This window comes from Salarias fasciatus, chromosome 2, assembly GCF_902148845.1.
Source record: "Salarias fasciatus chromosome 2, fSalaFa1.1, whole genome shotgun sequence".
Taxonomy (NCBI): Eukaryota; Metazoa; Chordata; class Actinopteri; order Blenniiformes; family Blenniidae; genus Salarias; species Salarias fasciatus.
Genome location: NC_043746.1, coordinates 12378511 through 12396050, shown reverse-complemented (window position 1 = coordinate 12396050; position 17540 = coordinate 12378511). Strand labels below are relative to the sequence as shown.

General features: G+C 44.2%; 1 protein-coding gene and 1 long non-coding RNA gene across 7 annotated transcripts; both read left to right on the top strand.

Annotated features, from left to right (window-relative positions):
• The first annotated feature begins 1119 nt into the window (after positions 1-1119).
• Positions 1120-10275, top strand: rgs14b (regulator of G protein signaling 14b). 6 transcript variants are annotated; one of them, XM_030115969.1, is made up of 15 exons: positions 1120-1263; positions 2853-2874; positions 3018-3169; positions 3272-3364; positions 4119-4262; positions 4343-4516; positions 4592-4673; positions 4774-4874; positions 4985-5203; positions 5553-5626; positions 5949-6075; positions 6600-6681; positions 7469-7521; positions 8887-8977; positions 9320-10275. In XM_030115969.1, exons 1-15 carry the CDS (start codon positions 1219-1221, stop codon positions 9589-9591), a joined length of 1731 nt encoding a protein of 576 aa, XP_029971829.1. In that variant the 5' UTR covers positions 1120-1218; the 3' UTR covers positions 9592-10275. The 6 variants fall into 6 exon arrangements, with proteins under 6 accessions (XP_029971829.1, XP_029971813.1, XP_029971821.1 ...); XM_030115953.1 differs by having other exon boundaries at positions 5550-5626; XM_030115961.1 differs by having other exon boundaries at positions 4771-4874.
• A 5117-nt stretch (positions 10276-15392) lies between these two features.
• LOC115402156 (uncharacterized) lies at positions 15393-16902 on the top strand. The gene is made up of 4 exons (XR_003933088.1): positions 15393-15494; positions 15566-15643; positions 15747-15800; positions 16667-16902. It is a non-coding gene; the product is annotated as an uncharacterized LOC115402156 (long non-coding RNA).
• The last annotated feature ends 638 nt before the right edge of the window (positions 16903-17540 follow it).

Below are 17540 nucleotides of genomic sequence, written 5' to 3'. Positions count from 1 at the left end.
AATTGTTGCACTTTTACAAACTCTCTGAATTTAAGTTACAAACATGTTGCAGACTGTCGATTGAACTGTTACGCGCCACCTGGTTTCCGGTTGGTGCGCATGCGCAAACCGGTACTGGGCGAATAACGTGTTGAAAGACTCTCACCTGAGCGTTTGCTGTGTCTTGTCGTCTCTTTCTCGTCCTGCGGCGTGTTTCTTCCTCTGTTTTGAGGTTAGGATGGTGGCTTTCATCGGACGTTGGCTCAGATGTTCCAGTCTGAAGACCGCTGCGCACAAGCAACGCAAGAAACGCGACAAAGCGCGCGCAGTGGCGTCAGGTAGTGAAGCAGAAAGCAAGGTTTGTGCATCGGACGACAGGAGTTCCACTTCAAGGCTGAGAAGTTTATTTGATTATACTGTATATGAGCCTTTATCAAGATGGAAGTAGTTCTGCAAACTGTTAATCAGGTCCAGCTGAAGTTACACCGCGCACAATTTTACTCATTTTGAAGAAAAATAAACATTTTTTTGGTGATTATTAAGTATCATCTTCTACAGTGTCAACCTTATTCGTATGGAAATTAATATTGCAAACATAAACTGGACTACTAAATGAGCCAAGACTTCCAAGGATTACATGGTGTAAATAGTACATACTAATAAAAATCCTCATAATGTGAGTAATTGTATTTTGCTGCTTTCCCTGGATCTGTCTACAAAGTCCATATCCAGAAAGGCTTGACATTTACCTAATTGATGTTTATAGGATCATAAAACAGAACAAACTTTGATGTAAAGCATAAGTACATCAAATGTTTGATTTTGTATTTTTATCTTATTTGTAATTATTTTGTGAGGGAAAAAAAAACTATTGGGGACTGTCCTGAGAAGTGATCTGAACTGTACAAGAACCAAATGTGATATGGATGGCTGAGTTGATAAGCTGGTATGAAAAGCAGAAGGAGTGCGAGTGCTTGGCCTGTGTTTCCACGTCAGTGTTTCTCAAGATGTAGACGCAGAGCAGTTTGATCATAGTAACCATACTTCCTCTTTTGTGGCTCGTTGCTATGGTTCGACTTCCCTTCCAGGCAGGAAGTGACAGGAGGACACCAGTGATGAGTTTCTGGGTGTGAGTATGAGGAGACCACATTAGGTTTGGGTGGAGCACTGCGCTGTGTCCGTTCACAGAGCGCACGTCGCACAGTCTGTCCGGCTGTTTGATCTGGTGTATGGGCCACCATGGCGAAGAACTTCAGCTCTTTAGAGATTCCTGTTGGTCACTTGGTGAGTACGATCTGTCGCACTGTGAATGAACCTGCTCTCGTGTAATGCAGAAGGCTTTATCTCTGTGGGCCTGTAATGAACCTGAATACCCTTCAGTGTTTCTTGCACTTCCGTTTCACTCAAGATGAGTCCAGTCCAGAATATCAGGAGTGTGGAGGAGCAGCAGTTGTCTTGTGTTGGCTTGTTTGACTGTCTCCCCTCCACGGCAGTGCCAGAACCAATCAGGCGGTGCGGCTACAGTTGGTTGCTACTGAAAACAGGCTGAGCCTTCTTGAGCCAGAAGCAGAAATCGAGCCAAGCCTGTTGGCCAATCTGTCATGTGTAGGTTGACTTGGCTTCAGCGTGAGACAATTACCTTCCTCTGCGCTGCACAAGGTGTGAAAGTGTATTTACAGAGATGAGTGTTAGTAAAGATATAAAATAAGCTCTGTACAGTTTAAAGGTGTGAATTAAAGCTGAATGTTCCTAGTGGACATGCACAGTATGCTTTCTGTTTGCATAACATGACTTTCGGGGAATCCACGTAAAACAACGATCCATGTTGGTTTTCCTCACAGTTTGAAGAAAGTACAGAATATTCACTGTTTTAAACTCAACAAAAATACATTTCTTGGGAAAATTTGCTGCTTTCTGACTAAACAGTGCTGCTGAGCATTTTTTTCTAATGAAATAAAATATTTCTAATCTTCTGGAATATAAATACTTATTTGAAAAATTTGATTATTCACCTTCATATAGTTATTGAGAAATAGTTGATGCGTGACAGTTTCCTTTTTCTTGCGTTTACCCAGATGACCCTAAATATGTGAGCTACCATTCATGGTAAAGTTCCAGCTTGCTGTTGTGGCGGGTTTCTTTGCACAGACCTAACCTAAATGGATAGACACAAACACCAGGAAACCAGAGGAAACTCAGTGTGTGAACTCTAGAGAGAAATACTCGTGGAACAAACTCATAGAACACCAAAGTTTGAATCTCTATTCATACAAAACCTGACAAAGATTCCAGTAAAACTTACTTTTTTCAAGAATATGTTCAATATTCAGTGTTAAGTTATGCTTAAACTGTCGATTAATGAGGATGAACTGAGAAAGACCCTGTTAAAAAAAAAAAGACAGTATTCTGAGCTTCTAAAGTTGAATGAAAACTGTCGTCAGTTTTGCAACCACTTCCTGTGAGAACATCCTCGGCTGATTGCACTAAACTGTTTCACAGAGGAAAAAACAAAGAACATGCAGCTGTTGCTCACATGTCACATCCGACAAGTCTTCGCTTTCTCTTATCTGCTCATTTTATCACTGCTCCTTAACACAGACAATAGAATCTCTCTTGATTCTGGTGTAAGACAGCTATTGAAATGCAAACTGGCAGTTTGTCCAAAACATTACCAAAGTAAAATTTATTAATTCTGTGGTTTATTTTTTATTGTTTTATATATATATATCCTGAAACACTCCAGTGAAACATCATGAACAACTAGCCCACAATTTCCTCAGTGGGGAGATGCTCATATCATGAAACCTCCTGAATTATTCGCCTTGTGCTGGTGTTGGTAAAGTTCCCTGACTCATTTCCCTCTGTGTCCACAGAGCCAGGCGGTGTCAGATGGAGGTAGGCTTCAACACTTGTCACCCTTTGTATAGAAAAACAGACACACTGCCGCATGTCCGTGCAGGAAAATGTCTGATTCCGCCTTGCTCTGGACCGTGGTTTTTCGACGCTGATAAGGGCGTGTTGTGTGTTTTGCCTCTCAGAGTTGAACATGTCTGCGCGCGGCTGCGGAGGCAGCAGCTCCAGCCTTCCAGGAACGCCAGGCGGGGAGGCCGGCCGCGCCAACAGCGTGCTGAGCTGGGCCGTCTCGTTTGAGAAGCTGCTGGGGGATCCCTGCGGGGTTCAGTACTTTACGGTGAGACACACTTAGTAGTTTGAATTTTTTTGGTAAGGTTCACTCTATTTTGGCTGCGTGTATATGTATTACATGTGTTTTTGTGTGTTTTTTTTTAAACAGGCTTTCTTGAGGTCTGAAGTAAGTGCTGAGAACATTTTATTCTGGCAGGCTTGTGAAAGGTTCAGGAAGATCCCCTCCACTTCCTTGGATGAGGTATGAGCTCCTTTATAAAGTGTGTTTGATCTGAACAAAGTGAGTGTGTGCATCAGTTACTGAGTGTTTAAGTGAATTATGCTTGTAATAATCCAATATAGGTTCAACAATTTCCATTTTTTGGCTCATAATTTGGAGATATTTGGGTTTATCAGTCATTTCTCAAGATTATCGCCGACATTCAATCTCCATGATAAAATGTGTTAAAAGTACAGCGTTATCTCTGCTCTCTGTTAAAGTAATGTATGATTTATGAAAGTAGTTATGATTTTCAGTTTGGATGTGTTGAATCATTCATTCAGCCTTTGTCGAGCACTTTTTTATTCAGTTCAGTGTCATTTTCAAGGCAAACTGAGTGATTTGTGAAATGGAAAGACAAAGGTGGGCATAAAATAGTTCACATGGTGAAATGAGGTTGCATTAAAATCTTCAAAACAACTGAAATTATGACTCTAATATATGCATAATAGTAATAAAAAAGAATACATGGATAAAATGCACAAGGTTAAACTATGCAATTGTGTAAATGGCGCAAACTTTCTCATTTGTGTTCACTTCTTGCTGTAGGAAGAGCAAATATTTCATATTTTATCATATAGTCTCTCTGTTTCGATGGTTACTGAACAGTAAAGAACAAATCCAGACGGGTCTTTGTTCGGTGTGAGTGTCTGGTGGATGTGTCCCCCACTTAAAGGATTAATTATTGTTTTCTAATCTTTAATAGGATTCAGTCTAATGACAGTATTTGTTCCAGCTGAAAGCAGCAGCTCGCACCATCTACAACACCTACCTGTCCAACAGCGCCGTCTACTCGGTCAACATCGACGACACGGCGAAGACGCAGGAGAAGGACCTGGAGCAGCCCACGCCTGACATGTTCAGCAAGGCTCAAGCTCAGGTCTGCACCGAGGTCGCGCTTCTCTTTATCTCAGTAGCTCTCCAGTCGGACGTGTCCTCATGTTCTCCTCTGTGTCTCAGATATTCAAACTGATGAAGATGGACAGCTACATGCGCTTCGTTCGCTCTCCTCTCTACCAGAGATGCACTTTGGCGAGTGTAGAAGGTAAACTCCTCCCTCAGCTGTCTCTGGAGCCCAGCCGCACGGGATCCTGGGACGACGTGGCCTCCAGGAGCCCCCTGAATGACCCCAAGGTACACCAGCAGACGGAAGACACGCAGGCCTTCTCACTTTCACACCGACTGCACTGACCTCTTCTCTGTTCACAGAAGAAGAAGTCCGACTCGAACAGCTTGCCAAGTGGAAAGAGCGCCTCTGAGAAGCAGCGACAGAAAAGAGGATCCTGGGGAGGTACCGCCTGCCAAACGGCAGATCCACATCCTGTGACTGCATCTCACACGCTCCCTTTGTCTTCCTGGTGATCACTCTCTCTTTCCTTCAATAACAACAGATGCGTCCAACACTCAGGGTTCAATTTTCCGGAAAGAGTTCCATATGCCCATCAAGTCGACCAGCAGCGTGGAGCTTGGCTCCCTCTACAGTAATGCTGAGGTCGGTGCATTTCAACCAGAGGCAGAGGCAGGGTTCAGGATGGCAGAACCGTTCTTGTGAGGAGAATTGTATTAACCTAAGAGTGTTGCTCATTTCTAACTTGAATATAGAATGGCAGGCCGAGCCCCCGCGGCGCAGAGCATGCCGGCGGAGCCGGGAGTCGTCTCGGGGTGGAGGGGGGGTACTGCTGCGTCTACCTGCCCGATGGCAGCGCCTCCCTGGCCCCAACACGCACCGGCCAGCCCATCAAAGACATGCTGGCCAGCCTGTGTGAGAAGAGAGGCTTCCCACTGAAGGACGTCATCATTTACCTCCAGGGCAAGGACAAGGTGGGCGCCTCTGCTGCGCTCACAGCGTCAGCCCTGATATAACACACACATTCATGTAGTCCACTGAGAATGGGTCGATCTGCTTCTCCAGTCACTGATGGAGTGACATATCACTTGTGTCCTGAAATTGGTATAATCATCTAAATTGTGCTGTTTTTTTGTTATGGTCCTTTTGTACTCCATAAAATACAGAGTTCAGGATATGACTCTCCTGCTTTTATGTCCTCCCACAATCAGACAATCATTTCTGAAATCAAGTTGAATGTGTCCCCGTGATGCTCTGTATGAAAAATCCTACAAAAAAAACCCCCACAAATCTCACTCTGATACATTATTTTGTCCTCAGCAGCCGCTGTCGCTGGACCAGGACTGCTCTGTACTGAGAGATCAGCAAGTTTCTCTCGAGCTCAGAGTGACGTTTGCGTGAGTCAACTGAATCACTTCCTTTTCCGTCTCTTTTTCTTAACGGACTCTGTCGCCCCAGCAGGCTCTCACTCCCACCTCAGCACAACTACATCACCACTTCTCCCGCAAGGGAAGTCCCTCAGTTCTGACGGCTCAAACGATCATTTCCACTGAACGCTGGCTACGCTGCCCCTTCCTAAAATCGCATTAGAATTCATTCCTAACGTCGTTAGTTTTCTCTGACATCTGTCTTTGGATGACAATTGAAGCAATTCTGCTGTAAGTGATTCGATTTGACTCACCGTGTGGGCGACGTTATTGAAAATCATGTGCGTTTCAGGCTGGAAATTGCCTTCACTGGCAAAACGGTGGGGATCATGGCGAAGTCTAGCAAGTCGCTGCAGGACGCCCTCTCTGCAGTGATGCTCAAGCACCATCTCAAGCCACAAGAGGCCTTTGTCACCATGGTGAGCGTCTCTGTTACGCATGAGTGCGTCTGTTATGCGTAGGCTGCGCTTGAGTAGTCACTCCGATGAGTAAATGATACATAACTCATTTCTTTAAGATGTAAAAAAATAAATATATAAAAGCGGTGTGTTGGTTAGCACCGTTCCCTCGCCGTGCGGTTCCTCACTTGGTCTTCCATGAGTGTGCATGGGCGGGTTTTCTCTCGGTACCTCAGGTTCCTCTGTTAGACCAAAATAAAACATGCATGTGAGAGTAACTGGGAACTCTTAAGTGTGTAGGATGGTCTGTCTCTTTGCTCCGTCTCCCATTGATGGATGCTTTGATCGTTGAAACAGGTGCAGAGCTGTGCAGCGGGTCGCAAAGTTGGATTGAAAAGATTGATTTAGCTTGTATAAAATCATTGAAAACGAGAATACACCTTGTTATCGTTGCTCAATGTTTTGGTGAAGCCATCCTCTGGGAGGTCCGGATGCTTCAGTCCTGATCAAACTGTGTGATTTCAGGTTGTTTTTCTGCTTTGCAGGTCGGAAGCGACAAGCCGGTGAATATGAGCAGCACCGTGTTCAAGCTGGCCAACAAGAAACTGCGACTCGACAGAGCTAAAGGTTAATATCTCTGACCTTTTTAAAAAGCCATTGATTACATTCAAATGTGAGCCAGACAGGGATCGTGTTTACAGCGCCGAGCCTGATTCGCTACACGGCTCGGCGACAAGCGCCGTCTCCCACGGGATGAAGGGAAATTCAGTTAGAGCAAATGAAATCAAGGTTCCAGGCACATTTGAGCTCTTCATCAGCTGTTCACCGCGGAGGTGGGCGACGCTTCAGCCATGCCTTGTTTGTTCTCCTCTGCTGCTCAGGCCTCCTCCTTCATTTAATTGTACCTTAATGGGGCCTCACAAAGTGTTCTCCATCCCTGGCTTCGTAGCTGGCGGGGAGAAGAGAAGGTCTTTTGACTGTCCACTTTACTGCCGCGGTTATTTCTGCCTCAGTGTCTTCGCGTCCCTCTCCGCTGACTCGGGTTCTTTGTGCATCTTTCCCTTTCTCTGTCTCGCTCTTCACTGCCGAGTTGAAACGTCTGAGTCCATTTGGTTTGTTGAGTGCCGCGTCGCTTTCGGTTCACTCACCTCGTTTCTCCACCGCCGAGAAACAAGAACAAACTTCACTTTGGATCCGCGCTCCTCGTCTCGGCTCTGTTCGCTACAGTTTAGGATGCTGTAGTGGATTTGATTAGAGTGGTTTTGTTCAAGGAGGAACAGTTTCGTCCTTGTTTAGATTATTTTATCTGATGCTCACAGTTCTGTAGCATCATAACCCACTGACCTTCTACTCACACTGAAAATACTGTAGAATAACTTTTTAAACTGATTTCCACCTTGATGCTTGCATGTAGGTAAAGACCAGGCCAACAGTTCTAAGGGTGGTGGATCCTCGGCAGTCACACAGGTGAGGACATGGAAACGTCAGACAACAGCAGAGACCTTGGTCTGCTTCACTATTATTAGATTTGTTAGTACAGGCTTCAAATGTGTAAAGACATTTTCCTAAATCATGTCAAAGCAAACTTTCGCTTGCCTGAATGAAGGATGCCTCTTTCCTATATTTCATACTTCAAGGTTTACTGCATTCATTGGTCCAACCCTGTGCTTCACTTTCTTCATGTTATGTAGACTGAAATTTTTGGGGCTTTTGAGAATAACGTAAAATCCTGTAAAGAGTATTTTTCTATCAGTTAAATGTGACATTCACTGTGGGAATTTTGCAGAAAGTGGGTATTATTAATACTTTTTTGCTTTCTAGAAGTTGAGTGAATTTGAGTGCTCAGAGGACAATTTGAACTTGAAGGCTAAAAGCAGACATGATGCACTTTATCCAATATAGAGGAGTGGACCAACATCCGATTATATTGTCTTCTTGATGTGTCTGTCCAGGTTTCAATTAATTAAAATGACTGTATTTCATTGTTTGAAGGGATCATGAAGCTTGTTTTCAGATTGGTGCTTTGCAGAGATAACGACGGTGCTTAGTCGAGTGAATCGTTTCAGGAATCTCTTGATCGATTCAGAAATGAAACAGTCACCACATCATACAGTGACTGACTTCAGAATTAAAGAAAAGCTTCACCATACACAACGCTGAGATTAAACATTTGACACTGGAGGGTTGTGAAATTTCTCTTGCGCCTATTCCCCAGCTGAAGAGCGTCACCGCCTGCTTAAAATCACTGAAATCTTCTGGTGATCACAAAAACTCTCAAACCTGATGTAAATATGACATTTAACATGAATCCATCTGAATTTGCCACATTTTACCCCATTAACTACTGCTACCGTCCTCTTCACTGAATGTGCGTGACTGACATTAAACTGATCAGGTGTGAATCTGGACATTTAAAGGTGCTGTAGGCAGGATTCTGCATCTCCGCCATGGCGATTTGACCCATCTAAGATGGCGATTTGAAACCCAGCACAGCCAATCCTGTCCTGTTTCCTCTGACATCATGCCCTTACGCAAGTTAAGCCCATCCCACAAGAACGTGCGACGAACGCCCCTCGACCAATCACGGTTAGAGCCTCAGGGGCTCTTCTGATTGGTCAAAGATACCTGGAGCTGTCGAGATTCCTTTTCAGCTCAGAACAGAGACAGATGGAAATGCTGCGCCCTCGCGGTAGTGCAATTATGCTACACTCCTAAAGGATTATCAATGGATACTCTAACATTTAATCCAAAGGAAACACAGAAAAATTAGCTTTGACTAGCAAAATCCTGCCTACAGCACCTTTAACAAGATGAAACATGTTGTGGTGCCAGGCAGGAGCGGCGACCGCAGGTCCGGAGACTCGGCCCTCGTCGAAGGCAGACGGACCCAAGACTCGACCCAGTAAGAACCGCGACATGGATGGTAGGACGCTTCTGCCGGAGCAGGCGTGGTTGGACAATGTGCTGACTTGCAGACCATAGCATGGATATCCTATTGAAATGATCAAGGCCACGCCAGTCGTGTAGTTTTCCAATCAGTCTTCCTCTTTAGATAAATCCACATGTTTTTTTGGGGAAATATTTGCAGTGTTTTATAAAATACCTGCAGACTGTAGTTCAGTTCATGTTGTCCAGCCACAGGATGTGCACTAATGAGAGTCCATTGAGTTTTTTGTTTTCAAATTCTCATTTTCTGAGAAGTTTTGACTATTTTTTTGTAAAGGCATAAATGGTTTGATTTTTTTTTTTTTTTTACCTGCATCAGGTTTTCTGGACATGTTGACGAGGGCTCAGGGCTGCAGGGTGGACGACCAGCGAGGCCTTCTGACCAAAGAGCAGCTGGAGATTCCTTCGTTCCTGCAGCTGCCCTCAGAGCAGCGATCGGAGCCCGACGATCCCGGGACGAGCGGCTCTTCCGCCGACGACTCCAGAGCGGAAGCACAAGACAAAATGCAGGAAACTTCAAATTCAGGAGCCGCGGCGGAGGAAACCAGTGAATCCACTGAGCCCAAAGACCTGAGGGAAACGGAAGTTTGAGAGACAATTAGGTTTCAACACACGAATGGAGGGACAGCATGGACAACATTTCAAAGGATTGTTCCGACTCGTCAAAAAACTTGATTTTGATGTGATTTTAGCACTTTTAAACAAAACTGTTTACGAATAAGCTCTGAGACAGCAGTGTGCTGTTTCTGCTACTGGGACTGGTCTTTTAGACCAATATGTAAAATAAATCCCATTGCAAGCAGGTGGTGTCATTTAGAAACACTACACATCCCGAGGGAAATTGTTTGCTATGATTTGTTGAATCCGCTCAAAAATGTAAAGACTTTTAACCCCATATTTCACCCTGAAACTCGATTGAAGCTTCGCTTCATTTCTAATAGCTTTGTTGTAATTTATGCTCAGATGTGATCCTGAACTGGAACTTGTGACTGAATAGGGTGTTTTTTTTGTTTGTTTTTTTTTTTTTCCTGTTTTGCACACTTGGTTGATTAATGAATGTTTATTCCAGTTTGAAGTGGTTGTGTTGTGTTTGTGTGTTTAATCGTGATGTGCAGATGTTCCTCTGGTGTGCTGTGAGCAAATATTTCCAAACCCTTGCCAGGACTTGTTTTATTCAGGCTACATGTCAGGGTTGTGCCTTTGAATCAATAATGTGATATTACAGGGAAGGAAACGATGATTATGGAGAAAAAAAAATCTTTCCGAAGGGTGCAAATAAAGAATCCTTAGTGTTTAAATGAGATGCTCCCGGTCTGTTTTTAACGCTGTGTGCTTTCAGCCCTCAGGGGTTTCTGGAGGAATCACCGAGGTCAGTTTTTGGTTTGACAAATGTTACGTGAGTTGATTTTCTATTCCGTGCAGCCGGATCCCACATCCCCAGGTGGGCTGGCTGTGTGACTCATGCCAGTTTGATCCGTTTCTACTGAATCTAGCAGTGATTGCATTATTCATCCCTCTGTTATTTGGTGTGACCGGAAATGTGAAAACTACCTCTAAAATGTTGTGTTATGATGTCATTTTAGCACAATCCTCCGATTGGCTCCGGGGAAATGTTTGCGGCCAATGGTTGGCCTCGTCTTCGTCTGGACTTGTTGCTGGAAGGTGATTTCCTGTCACGGAGCCTGGGAGGGCGATGTGTTTGAGTGTGTGCCACACAAAACAAACCGGATGAGTCATACATGATTTCCTCCACATGGATGAGGCTACCAGCATGCACCTGGCCGTACGCGGACATTCTCAGTTTGCAGATCGTGTCATTCACTCACTTACATCCACTTATTCCTCTTAATCTGTAACTGAAGCAATTAACCTGAGATACTGAGCAGCATACGATGTTCATCACACACACAGCTTCACACTGCCGGGCTTAAGGCATCAGCGTAGAGAACTGAGTGGAACACCTGTCTGTGTGTGTGTATGTGTGTGTGTGTGAGAGAGAGAGAGAGGGAGAGAGAGAGAGTCTGTCTCCATCCATGAGTGAGTAGTGCGTCGGTGGAGCTATGAATGGAGAGAGAGGGGTGTTCTCTCCCAGACACCATCGCAGCAGTGATATGAGGAGTGCCATCTACTCCACTGCACATCTGCTGCTCTGAGACACGGAAAGAGAGAGAAGCACAGAAAAGAAGGGAAAAAAAATATAGGTGAGTGTTTGAATTTACCCCCGGCATTTCATTAATCTCATTTTGGGGGGGTGATGGGTGTGCTTGTTCAGTCAGCGGATGTGTTTGCCTGCCCTTCCTCTCTGTCTCTCCCATCATTCATCCTCCCCTCCACTCACTGCTTCACTGTGGCTGATAAAATGCTTTATGCTGTCTCATGATAAAGCTCTTCATCTCCTCATTCATGAAAATGCTCACGTTTTCATTCAGGCTGTGCCAGTCCTTCCTCCCGTCTCCGTGTTGTTATTCAGTGCCTTCAGCTATCTGCCCCTTCAAAGTGGGATAAATACCAAACAGGTTTTGGATCTCTGGAAGTGTTTATTTTCAGTCCTGCTAATGGGAGCTCTGACTGATCCTCTCTGAGCCTTTCAGAGTCCTGCAGAGGAATGCATAAGTGCTGTAAAACAAAGCCCATCCATCAGATCAATGCATGCCCATTATGATCTGAAAACATTGCTGCTCAGGCACCGAACAACACTCTGTCTCCGAAAATCTAACCCACAGTGTCTCCATTCCTCCCGACTCAGTTATCAGGTGATGTGCACTTGTCTCAGCTGGGATTTGGACGGCGAGCAGCTGCGCCGGGCAACTCCTGACGGAATTCAGCTGGGGGGAGTCTTTAGGTGTATTCATGTGACACCTGAACACGCAGAGCAGCTGGGCCACCGTCGTCATCAATTACAGGACAGAATGTCCTTGGTACTACGAGTCGTCTTTATCTGCACTCCACTCGGCTGTCGGCAGAATTACTGCCCACATGCTCACCTTGGAGCTGCTGCCGCCGCCGCCGCCTCTGTCTGCATGTGTGTGGCGTGGATGCGCACATGTAACGACACACTCCCAGCAGCAGCAGTGTGTTGACGCTCCTGCATCACAGCAGGCATGGATTCATTCAACTGAACAGAAAATGAGGAAAAGGAGAAACGATCTCGTCTGGACTGAAGGGAAATCAGTGTTTTTACTGCTTTATGATCAAAGAGACACTGAGTGATGTTGTCACCAGGTGAACCTTTATTCAGGGAAAGTTTACAGAAGCGCAGAGGAAATTTGAATGTAAATGAAACTATTTCCGCAAAGACAAGTCAAACTCAGGGAGTTCTTGTTCTGTTCGGTTTCTCGTTTTGGGAGTTAATTAGTGTTGACCCCCTCACTGAAGGATAGGCCAACCTCAGCCTCCTCTGGAATTACAGATTTAAACTCTCTAGATCAGGATCTTATGTAACCTGGGAACCATGTGGCATTTGTGAGACGGCAAATGCAAAGTGATCTGGCAAACTTTCTTTCTGCAGGCTTCAGTACACCCAGTGCTTTAGTTTTTCAGCTCAGAGACCCGAGGGAGCTTCAGAGGTGACGAAAAGGGAGGTTTTTTTTTTTTTTTTTTAATTCTTCAACCAGTGATAATGCTATATTTTTTCTTTTGGCCCACAAAAAATGAAAAACAACTGAGTGTTTAGTTCTATATGATCTGTTTTATGATTTCAGTTGATGTACTGTTGAAATTTTGAAAGACACCAGATGAAAAGAGGCTGTTACTAATCTTTATTATTATAGGATGCCCGCCCTCTGCATACAATATGTTCTGCTTCCAGCCCAGTCATCAACGGAAAAATAGTTTTGCTTAGTTCATCGTGTTTGTGGAGAAACATTTCACTCTCAGGATTCTTTGGGAGTGCTGAGTATCTGCTTCTTCTATAGCACCTTGTTTTTGATCCACTAGTTCATGAGTACGTTTCCAAATTTCCAACATTTTTGGAACATGTTAAAATTCAAGTTGCTTCATTTGGTGGATAAAGCAGTGGAGAAGTGTTTCTCTGAGCCGTGGGGCTTTTTCACCACTGCCGCCATGCCGATGAACCTCCGCTCACCCTGCTGTAACTCATTCGGGCCTCTCTTCCCTTTGCTCCATCGACAGTGGCGGTCCCTCGTCCTCACGGTGATGGAGAAGTGTGGGGACGGACAGAGTGAGACCAAGCAGGCGAATCATTTTCATTTAGGTCATTTCTGTCAGTGAAGCTGGTGGGAGAAAGCACTCAGGACTCGGTGAATGCCTTGCATTGCCATCAAGGCCAAGATTATGCTCCCCTGTCCCTCAAAGGCCCGGAATGCACATTTTAGAGTGAGTGCAGGGAGTTCAGCGGTCCTGCCTCCCCCTGGGTGCCCACCATCATGTATGTGGTAATCGACCTCGCATGAAAGAAGCTGAGAACACAGCGCTGGGTCAGTCCCCCTGGTGCAGGGCGTTCAGCTGTGTTAGTGAGCTTTTTGCCAACCAGCAGGCCTCAACGAATATCGCAGTATCTTCCAGCCCAGCTGGGACTTTGTCGTGGAGTTCCCCGCAGCATCAAATCTAACGTGACGGCGATCGGTGACGTCAGGCGTCACAGTGGGCGAGCGAGCTCCTGTCGATCAGCTCACATTCATTCTTTATGAGCCCCGGGCTGAAAGCTTCCTGTTGAACAGTGGGCTGAACTGCGGCTCAGGGTAACACGATTTTAATTCAGCCACATCCGGTTTGTTAAGAATTTTTATTTCACCTAAGCTTTAGGGACACTTTTGCCTTGAATCACTGTGAAGCTATGATACATAATCTATATTATTATTATTATTATTATTATTATTATTATTATTATTATTACATAATCTGACTCTAAACTCAACAACATCCTGCATTAAAACTTATAAAACAATTTTTGTTCTTAACACAATTGTCAAATGCATTCTCGTTCAGGGGCCACGTGCAGCTCCAGTATTATTTCACTGTGGTGCAGAAAATATGTGATTAAAATATTGATATTTTTGTAAAACTAAGCAATTACAACTGGAAATGACTACACTCTCAGCACATAGTCCAATTTTAATCATACGTTCTGATAGAAAATACAGTGAACAGTCCAAAAAAAAACTGTCACTTTTCACTGTTGCACTGTGCATGTTTACATGAACTCACCCTGACAGCACAGCTTTGAGCACCGAGACAGCGAACTGTCTACCAGCATCACTGATATCTCAGTGGGGTTGTGGCAGCTACTCTTAAGTTCTTTTTGTTAAACCTGTGTTTTCTTTGAAATATATACATTTTGCTTGTCAGTTTGACAGACTGGATCGGAGCCTCTTACAGGCCAGTTTTTGGCCCACGGGCCTTATGTTTAACACCATTCAAGTCCTCAAGTGTTTGAGATGTGTTTTTGTCTCACTGTTTCATGGGCCTCACGTTTATCTGTTGCATCCTATCTTGGTCCATCCATTCATCTTCAGATCTGTTTAACTGACATTCTTGTGATTGAGGCTGTTTTCAGCCGACTGTGTGCGAATCGATCACCGTTCCATCATACAACCGCACAACCAGATAGACAACCACAGCACACACACGCATTTACACTTACAGGGAATTTAAAGCCACCAATAGAACCCCAAACATCTTTGTGGACTGTATGAAGAAACCAGAGTTTGTGGGGTTTTTTTCCCTCTAAAACTTGTAAACATATTCTAAACATACTATCTGCAGTCTCGTGTGTGGATTTGATCAACACACGCAGACAGTGGCAGGAGCAGAGTTTGTTTGTTGAGCTGTGAAATTCAACCTGTTAGACGTTGCTTCGGCGTCCGGGAGCAGACATTGACCCACAGGTGCTTTGTCGCTGACCAACAGGATCTCGACACCAGCTGTGACTCCGACTGCGACTGCAGCCCAGTTTTCTCTGTGGCCTTTCAGCTCTGCAGGAGTCATTGTTAGTCATCATCCTGTGTTTGTGGTGACTTTTGTTTGTTTTACTCTTTAAAAGCAGTGCTCTTCCATTTCTTTATCTATTTATGAAACACCTCAACAGAAGAACACAGTTTCAGAGCAAATCTGTGATGTACAGTAAAGCTCTTCAGCCACACTTGTGTGCTGTGGGAGAGTGTAGAGATGCCCTCTAGCGAAGAAAGACCAGAACTGCACAATTATCAGTTTTGTTTTGATCCCATAAAGTGGTGTTCACAGACATTCCAAAGCATTGGGATTGAATTTTTGTTTTTTATGGGGATTAAAATGATTGAGATCAGTGATCCTTTACAAGTTCTTCTGAAGAAACAAAACAAAAACATGTTGCTAACATGTTGTTAGACTGACTCTTGTTGCACGTGACTGGAAAGTTTCTCACCGCTTTTCCTCAAACTTTACAGCCACACTGCCAGAAGTTTGGAAAGGACGAGGTGATCCATCCTCATCTTTCGTCAGCACAGAATCTACCGAGAACAATCTTCAAGTCAGCCATGGAGCAGAAGACAAATGAGGTGTGTGTGAGCCTTCCAGCCAGTGAATCATTCAGGGCCTGTCTAATGCCATCCTGCCCCTCTGCCCTCAGTGTCCCGCCACCACCTCTCCCCAGAAGCACATGAAGAACCGGTCCAAGTCCACAGAGGAGGTGCAACAGTCGAAGAAGGTGAGCGGCAGCCTGACCTCCACCCCCCCCCACGCAATATTTCTTCTTTCAGCCCATCTGTCTCTAATCAGACCTCACCTGACTGTACTGTCTTATCTAACAGACCTTTTCCTCACAAAAATCACTCCCAGGCAGACCGGAGCTGGAGAAAGTGAAGGTGAGTGTGAATCTGTGTGAACCAAAGTATTTTCTACCATTGAAAATGGGTTTCTGGGTGTTTTGATATTCCTGTCCAGAGCTGTGCAAATTACAGAAATGTGATAACATTTACAAGTTACTGTTTAAAAAAAGAAAGAAAGAAAGAAATAGAAGTTTCTTGACTACTGAAAAAAAAAAAAAGACCAGCTATTTGGAAAATCAAATCTTCTGCTTTATCTGAATTGGACCTCAGGCCTGTTTTCATGTTATTATTGCAGCAGAACTGTACAGCACAATAACTATAGTTTGACCTGTCGACAGTCTGACTGATACAGTCATTAAAATCAGCAAATCAGCATCATCAACATCAGTCAGATGGAGGGACGTTTTCTAGATACTATGGATACTGAAAGAATTGGATTCATGAAGAAGCGATGAGGACGAGAAGAAGCAGCTTCACATCAACAGCTGAGAAGCTGCAGGCATGCAGACAGATTCAGGGAAAGGAAGCCGGCGCGTCGCCGGTGAAGAGGAATCAGTCTTTCGTGTTGTCAGTTTGTAGCACAGGATTCGTCAGTGACTCTTCCTTCAACAAACAGGAGTTCAGTGAAACAGTAACTTATAAGGCAGCTGGTGTGGTAAGTAGCACAGTGGATGGTCTACAGATATTTTTTTTTTCAGCAAAAGTATGAAATGTGAGCTCTCAGAGACTTTTGCATGACTGCGCTGATAACAGAGGTCAGCTGCATGTACCTGAAACCAATGGTACATGCTAGCCTAGTTTTTGTTATCTTAGTTTTGATGTTCTCGGCAGCACAACTATCGTACATACTGTCCTTTGAAGACTGAAATGAAAAGCTTGACTGTCACCTCTCTGTGTTGCAGGAGTGTCCCGACAACTCTGACACGCCCTCGTCCTCCACTGAAGAGCTGAAGTGATGAAAAGCAGAACTGACCGGACAATGAAGTCGGCACCAACATGTAATGTCGTGACAACTTAAAAACGCATAAAAGTGTACATCTGGTCACAAGTAAACACACAAAACATTAGGTATGATCAAATTGAATATGAAATCTGATTTATGAAGCATTAGTTGTTGTATTGAAACTGCCATACATCCGTCTTCTGTATTACTTTATCCAAACACGGTTTGCAGCACATTCGGCATTAAAAGAGATTCTTAAAGAGACGTGAACACAAACACACACTGACACAGGGAACAAAACAACACCTTCGATGAAGCCGTTACATTGTACTACAAGTGGTGTAATCATACCAAATGAATGTGGAGTGACAATAAAGTGAAGTCATTGAATGAATCTCTCGTGAGTGTGTGCTCAGATGTTTGTAGCACTGAAGAGTAAACACGCGGAAACGGGAAATAGATTGAATGTAGGTTGAAGAGATTTATAAGATAATTAAAGAGCTGATTCTTGATTTCCAGTAAAATCATCAAACAGAGGGGATATTCCGATGCTGCTTATCTAATGACCCAGGATGAAGATTAAAATCGTCAAAACTTCATCACCAACCAGGGCAGAAAGTCCTCTTCTGCAACCACAGCGGCAGCATGTAAAACAGAATGTCTTAAAAACGCTATTACGAGATACAGAAACAGAAACAAAAAACCCAGAATGAATCAAAGATATAAAATGTACATAAAAATAAGTTTCTCAGAAAGCTTATCTCAGGATGTGCAGGCATGTGCAACACTCTGTCACGTTCATCAAAGTCTCTCATTTTTTGGGGCTAAAAAAA

What these genes read in the sequence shown, in the direction of transcription:
- rgs14b (XM_030115944.1), top strand. Translation starts at nt 1,219, where the DNA reads ATGGCGAAGAACTTCAGCTCTTTAGAGATTCCTGTTGGTCACTTG. An exon ending in GCCCCCTGAATGACCCCAAG is followed by an intron (nt 4,517 to 4,591) that starts GTACACCAGCAG and finishes CTCTGTTCACAG; the next exon opens with AAGAAGAAGTCCGACTCGAA. An exon ending in AAGAGGCCTTTGTCACCATG is followed by an intron (nt 6,076 to 6,599) that starts GTGAGCGTCTCT and finishes TCTGCTTTGCAG; the next exon opens with GTCGGAAGCGACAAGCCGGT.